Below are 7851 nucleotides of genomic sequence, written 5' to 3' on the forward strand. Positions count from 1 at the left end.
ATTTCAAATGAGATATACAGAAATCTCTACCAATAGAGAATTTCTGTCTTTCATAAAAATTCAGTACTGGGTAGCTGAATGAAATTAGCATTGTGCTGTGTACTATAGTATACTGCCTGTTACCACATAAACTCTTCAAGACCTTAGGGTTTAAGCTAAAGGACAAAATCAGTTTTCCTAGTTATCTTATGGTAAAAATGGGAACAATATCAAAGTTTCTACTATCCTTCAAAAAGAGAAACAACTGTTTTCAGAAGTACTGAAAAGTATAGGAACCTTAGTTCAGCAGTTTTACAGAGAATTTTTGGAACACGTAACAGTGGAAAACTAATTCTGCCAAAATATACTGACATGGCAGTTCCTCAAGATGTTATCAAATCATATCATTACCTTCTGCTTTTGTGTAGATTGAGATGTTTCCATTTACCAAACCAGCAAACAAGTATTGAGACTTATATGTTAAGCTCATAACAGTTGATTTTTCAGGAGTGAAGAAGTGTTGAAGTCGAGTTTTCTTTGAGCCTTGGCAACTTTTGTAAATAGAAATGCTATAATAAGAAGCAAGAAAAAAATAAACCTGTGAAATTGTATTTAGTTCTTATTAGACTATGCACAAAACAGGTTTAGAATAAAATATTGGGGGGCAGGGGGAAGGATTTTCTCCTTCCATTCATAGGAAGATGAGTATGGACATTAGTATCTTAACCCTCCAAAGACTATTTTCAGTTACTTAACATTGATATATTCTTCAATATAATCAAGTGATGACTCTGTAAGGTCATCAGTTCAAACAGAGCAAAATAAATCATATCAATAGTAAAAAAGCAATTATTTATTCACACTGCACAATATCACAGTGTAGAATGTTAACGGGTTCCTCATTAACACTCTGTCATTCTGAAAATACCTAAAGATTATGTTGTAACATTACTAAAGTAATATTTATATTTTTCAGACATGATGTATGGTGAATTAATCCTCTTTTCATCACAGAAACACATTATTTTAATTTCGAATACTACATAGTGCATTTAAAAATCAGTTAGAGTGTATTTTTTCCTTGATTTAGGTGGAAAGGATAAGTTGAGGTCACTGGGTTACTACATGGAAACTCCTTTAAAAAGAAAATATTTTCTTTGAAGTATCTCTCACAATTTTGCTATAGAATAGTAAACATAATGAATAAATCATACACAGTACACTAAAATGAGAATCACCTTCCTTCTTCCATGCCAAGGCAAATAGTAGGCACATTAGAAGCTTTTGCAAGAGTATTTTCAGAGTCCACAGATATACTTTGCTCTTTCACTTTCTCCTCCTCTGGTATGTAGACCATGCAGAGAATCCGTGATTCCACATTGAAGCACTCAATAACCTTGGGGCTGGAGCTTTGGAATGAAACTATTGCAATCTGGCCCATCTGATTAGTGCAACTGCCAATCTGAATTGGAAAGAGGAAAGAGAAAAAAAAAAAAACCACCAAGACTAATACCTGTCTCCAGGAAGATCAGCATTAACAAGAAGGAATGACTGGAACATTAATTGAAGCATGCATCTCGAGTTACATGAGTGAATATGAGTTTTTACACATTAAAACATAAACGAGAAAATAGTTCAGCACAATTACAAGAGATTTCAAAGCATTACACAAACATAATTCCCTTGTATACTCACAAAAACAGTTCGTTCTTTTTTGAAAGGAGGGATATTACGGCCTATTCTGATGTCTGACTGATATGTACATTCAAAATGTAATGCAATTACAATAATACCAGTGTAATTTATTTCAATAATTGTTGCTCTAAATTATCTCAGATTCTCTTAAAGCAGATAATACAGCTGAGACTTGTCTTTTGCACAGTAACAGGTCTACAGATAAATGCTCTGTCCCAACAGAAAGAGGAATTGTTAATATAATTTATTTTGTAAACTTGCTGACACAGGATCCTAAACTTCTCCCTGACCAAAACTAAGTATCATCATTATGTCCACAAATCTGTACATTTTAGGGATCTGGGAGGGGTACAAAAAAAAAAAAAAAAAAAGTCTGCCGAAGCAGTACTAAGTGTTTTTATACAGTAACTCTTTCTGTTTATAAGAAATGAAAAAACATCAAAGAGAAAGAAAGAACACGTTGTGGCAGTAGAAGGATTTTATTGGCATGTATTTGCGATGACTGTTTACAGCAAAGAGAAAGAGGAATTATATGAGTCACTTCAAAAAAGACCACTGACAAAAACTGCTTCTAACTTCTACGTTTAATTCACAAGATTTAACTTAAAATTTCAGTATCATAGTAAAAAGAAAAATTACCAAAGTCATTATCATTTTTTTTTAAAAAAAGTATTGGCTATCTCACTTTGTCTGCTGGAGTATCTGCGTATTTGGGGTCATAACAATATGCTAGAATAGGTTTGGTTTTTTTTTTCTTCTATGCTCAGACTTAAACAAACTCTTTATGGCTGAAACATTTTTAAAATACAGAAACAACAATAGGACAGTTTGAGTTCATACGGGTTTTAGCAGCCCTCATTATAAATTAGCACATAACTCACTTCTGAATGTGCTCAGCACTGTGGAATTTGTTCTGTGCCACACTAACAGATCACACGCACATAAGTGACAATCTACAGAGAACAGTGAGATCACATGGACAAAATTACTAGCTATGCTTCATATAAGACCATCTTAGAACAAACAAACAAAAAAGAAAAAGAGAAAAAACAACCAAAATTCATTTCAGATCCATACGTTTCTGAGAGTCACAAAAAACAATGCAGAGAAACAAGAGACAAGCCCTATCTTAGCTTTCAAAGTTTATGCTTACCCAAAGAAAACCATGTTCTGTGGCACAAGAATCTGACTCCGTTTCGTATGGTTCCGGATTATAAGCAGCACATTCAATCTTCAAAGAAAACAGAGCAGTTACCACATTAAAAGATATGCCGTTTCTTCCTACTTTAGTCTGTAATTAACTGAAGCATTTAAAGATATCAAAGAATCACAGAAGGCAAGAAGTCAATTTAGTCCGTCCATCTTCCCATGTGTGTTGTTCCTGACACGTTCCTCATCCACTCTTACAGACATTACAAGCCAAAGACTACAAATTCTCTAGATGATCTGCTTGCATGCTTCATCACCTTTATTAAGTTTTTACAAATACCCAACCTAACATTGTCCTTGCTGTAACCATTACTTCTCATTTCAGCCACCAGATACTTCCCTTCTGCAGTGTCCTTTTACATATAAGGCTGATAGATGTCATGATCCTGCCTGCATCTCCTCTTCATTAGGCTAAATTAATACTATCAATTAATAAAATTTTTTAATTTTTTTTTTAATTCTTGTTTTTAAAGTTCTCGATTATTATTGATTTTCCAGCTGGCATCTCTCCAGCAGTTTTATTGGCTTCATATAAATGAGAGTGAAGAACTTTTTCACCTGAAAGCACTATTCTAGCAGAGCTGTTCACAGCAGCTTCATGATGATTACCAATTCTGGAGCCTGTTTGTACACATCCCATTGATTATTTGCTCTTTGCAACAATATTACATTCTTAACCAATTCTTAGCTTGCTGGTCTATTAAAAATTTTTGTTACAGACTTCTGTTCAAGCTCCTCCTCAATCTGTGCTTGTGCAGCTCTTTATTTCTGCCAGAGTATACCATGTGACTGCCATCCCTTTTTTTTTTTTTCCTTTTTCACCACAAATTATTTCTCTGGGTGCTTCACTCATTTTGAATGCTGTCATCCAAAATACTCCTACTCTCTCCCAACTTCACATCATTATGTTACTGTCAGTAAATTAATAACTATATTCATGATTTTATCATGTGGGGTATTTAAGAAAAACCTGAAAGTTACACCAGACTGAAGATCTGTATTCAAGTTCATCTCAACTCTGAAAATCATTCAAGCCTGAAAACGGGCATTTTTATAAGCAGTCATGGATTTCTATTTTCCATAATTTTCCTAATATCTATGGTAGAGCTTCCTAAAGCTTATGTAAACACTTTAAAACATGTAAAAGCAATTCATAACCACGTAGAGATTAAAAAGGTTTCTGATGAGGTGCGACAGTGTGTTTTTAGACAAGATTCTCTGTAATTCACACTAATGTTCTTGTCTCAGACATCAATGTCATTGCAATTATATTGCAGAACTAGAGACAATTTGGTATTAACTTAGACAACGTCACCATAACCTCGCAACATCACCTCCCAATACAGAATAATTAAATAAAAGAAACAGGTAGGCATAAGTTAGAGGTCTAAATTCCCAGTTTACTTAATTTCCAAAAGTGCAAAGAATTTCACAAATCTCTCTGAAGTCAGTAGGCATTACTAAGCGATTAGCGGTAGTAAAAATAGTGTTATGTATTCATCAAAGCAATTCATTGTAAGGATAAAAGACGGAAACTGATAGATAAGGAAAAAAAAAAAGAGCTATCCATGCCAGTCTTAGCATGTCTCATTTAACATGTGCTGAAGCTACTCATAGTGATGAGTAGCTATGACAGTTAAACACATCACTAGTGAACAGTGACAAGACAGCCTGCATGCTGGATGTTTCTTGGGCTGCTTGTTACCCCTCTGCTAATTCACACCTTAGTCAAAACTAATGATGTTTTGTCATAGTCAAACCCTGGTAGTTCAGCTTTCAACCTTGATGGAAGCCCTTTGCCTGGGGTGTAAACTTGGTCTGATGGGAGAAGTTGTTACAGGCTCCCTACTCCACTGGGCAGTCCGAGCAGCACACAGATAGTAAGCAGGATCAGCCAAGCAAAGGATCTCTTCACATCTCAAGCTGTGGCTTGACACCCAAACTGCAGCTGAGACTGCCAAAAACCACCAGTAATAATGCAGTAATATCGAAGACTTAAGAACATCAGGCATGACATCTGGGCTTACACCCACGTTATCTTTAGGACCTGCAAAACTGGTAAAGTTGACCCAGAGCTCAAGCAAATATCGACACACCCTGTATTTTCCTGAGGTGACCAAGGCAAAGACCATAACCCAATTTTATCTTTCTTTCAAAACAAGAAGATCCTGTTATAACTTGATTATAGAAGCTGAGCCTGGGCCTTCAAGGCTCCTGGCATGGATCTAGAGGACTTTACAAATGCACACAAATGCTCTAAGGAAACACAAATATTTTAAGTTTCTGCAAAAAATTAAATTAGTATAGTTAATTTCAATAGTGGTGAGTTTAGGAAGTATTCAATGCAGAAAAATCTGTTTAACAAGACAAGAATGACCATGTTTCTATGAGAGACAAGAGACCTTCAGTAGACTTTTGCCACTGTAAACCGCAGCTCTGCTCTGAAAACCACTGTCACAAGAATGACTTGATTTAACACCATTACACATTTCAAACATGTTTCCAGCTAGCAATTCTTTTCCCCCAGCATCCAGGCCTGTATATTCACTCCTAAAGTGAAGCTGCCAGCTGAACTTCCCTCCTGTGTGGGCTGTCCTAACTATGAGGGGTTCTGCAGACATTGCTTTAAGCAGTATCCACACGATGATAATTTAACATCGGGATTCTGGCCATACATACACAATTTTATTTCCATTAGTGTTTTTGCACAAGCCTAACTGACTGACAGTCAATTAGAAATCCTGTTGATGCCTCGGAAAAGAATAGTATCCAGCACCCTTCCCTTCCATCTGTTGGTCTGGACATGCTGTACTTCTCTTCATCATTAAAGCGAGTGGTCAGTGTGACTTCAAACTGACACATTAAGAAACGAACCATAAAGATAATATGTGTATCACTGTTCATAATAGAACCACATTTTATATAAGATCCCATAAAACTGATTTTAAAATTATTTTAAAACTACTGCTCACTGTGCACTAATGGAAATCATAAATTTAAGGAGGATTCAACATAGTTACACAGATACAGGACAGCCATCATGGAGATCAGATTCCTGCACTTTGTAAGCTGCAGATTACTTTGGAGTCTCAAACAAACACTTGGAAACCTCAAAGATCAATTAAAAATTTCCAGCAGTTGTGTTTTCTTTGAGTGATGAGCTTACATCTGAATGTGAAAGTCACACTATATAAAAGTAAATACTATGTTCCCTAGTGCCTCAAAGATTGCAGTATTTTGCATTCCTGTGGCCCTCTTGGACCTTCCATCACTACTGGTTTTATGCTGAGAAGATAACTCAAGAGAACTAATAGATGTATTTATAATATGGTATTCTTTAGCAGTTATATCACACAAGAAAAATGACTGTAATCTCATTAAAAAATTCTGTTCACCTTAAACTCCTGTTGCTTGGCCATCATCACTGGCATGTGTCTAACAAGGAGAGGATGTCTTTCCTTTTTGATTTGATTCCCATCATCTTCTACATAGAACCAACCTAACAGGTTATCCTCCGCTGCAGTGGAAAGAACCAACAACAAACACCCCACAATACTTTCACTGAGTAATCACTTACACCTCTCTACGGGAATAGAAAAGAATTCTGTTAGGATTGGTTAATACTGCTAAAGCTGTTCTTTGCCATGCATGCATAAACAACAACATAAAACTATGAGCAAGAACTCAATAGAGTAGATTACCTAAACATTGATAATGCAAAGAAAGAACACATTACACTGGCAAAATGTTAAGGGTGTTCTCTTAATTATCTTGCCAGTAGGTTATTAGAAGAGGAAAAGGCACATCAACCTTCTCCTCTGACTCTAGGAAATCTCTGGCAAATAGCATTTCTCTGTCTGTATAAGTGACATCGCTACCAACTACTACCTATCATAATTATAAGGATCCTTCTCTTGGAATGATGGAGACATCCATTCTCTCTTCTTTGGATTTTGTTGTTTTGCCTGCCTTCGGCGAGATGCCATAAAAACACTGTATTTTCAGGATGTGTGAGTGAAACACGCTCACTAGCAAGTGCATATCCTCAACTTAGGTATCCAAAATCCCAGGTATCCCCCTGTGCCGTCACAGGAGACTAGTAACATCACAGGACAGCACATTCTTCATTGTTCCCACTTAGATCAGGTTTGTTTCTGATAATCCCACCAATGTAGGCTACAAATTTATGTTAAAAAAAACCCCAAACCACCCGAACACTCCCTGCCATCCCTACCCCCACCCCATTTGAGTTTTACATATCCAAATCAGGTATTTTACATATCCAAATCAGAAAAATCACATTATATTAAAGCTACACTCACAGGTTTATTTCATGCTCAGAAACCTAAACAAATGAACCTAACAGCTATATTGGTATTTCCTAGCTAAAATCATTCTGAGCCAAAACTGAGAAATTTGAACCTGAAGTTCAATGTTCAGAAGTTCATAAGATCTGAATAAATAAGTTTATAATGGAACAACTTCCTCATCTGTCTGTCCTGTAGAGTATCTCATTCTTGTTAAGCTATAACAATTAGCAACGATTACCGCAGACTTCATTAAAATACTGTAGAAATTATATCTCTTCATAATGAAACTCCCATCCTATCTATAACATCATTACCTTGTAGTGATAATCACTACTATTTACTGCATTGCAATTTTAGCATCTGGAGACACATCTTCACACAAAAATCATTTTCTAAAAAATAAAAATAAAAAAATTACACAGTACATGGAGAGCTATCTTAACTTGATAGGAAATGTAATTAACTAAGAATTACCAAGGGCCAGTTTAGCCATTTGTAAATTGTTGATCCAAGACTGTTTGATGGCAGGGGTAAATGTATTGAACACAGCTGTAAAGAAAGTGGTACGCCGAGACCTGCAAGACAAAAAAAAAAAAAAAGAAACCAAACACCATTCTAAATGCATTGAGTATGAGATATAGGCAAGGCTAGAAATCTT

General features: G+C 35.8%; 1 protein-coding gene across 1 annotated transcript in view; it reads right to left on the reverse strand.

Moving 5' to 3' along the window:
* Positions 1 to 390: 390 nt before the first annotated feature.
* Positions 391 to 7851, reverse strand: part of ARHGEF10 (Rho guanine nucleotide exchange factor (GEF) 10) — a gene marked incomplete at its 3' end in the record, with an annotated part of 76874 nt that continues 69413 nt past the window's right edge. Inside the window, exons 20-24 of the mRNA XM_010141404.1 lie at positions 7668 to 7768; positions 6279 to 6400; positions 2828 to 2905; positions 1218 to 1441; positions 391 to 548 (exon numbers count right to left, since the gene is read on the reverse strand). Coding sequence (XP_010139706.1) covers positions 391 to 548; positions 1218 to 1441; positions 2828 to 2905; positions 6279 to 6400; positions 7668 to 7768 — 683 coding nt within the window. The remainder of the gene's footprint in view (positions 549 to 1217; positions 1442 to 2827; positions 2906 to 6278; positions 6401 to 7667; positions 7769 to 7851) is intronic.

This window comes from Buceros rhinoceros, unplaced genomic scaffold (assembly GCF_000710305.1).
Source record: "Buceros rhinoceros silvestris isolate BGI_N320 unplaced genomic scaffold, ASM71030v1 scaffold3918, whole genome shotgun sequence".
Taxonomy (NCBI): Eukaryota; Metazoa; Chordata; class Aves; order Bucerotiformes; family Bucerotidae; genus Buceros; species Buceros rhinoceros.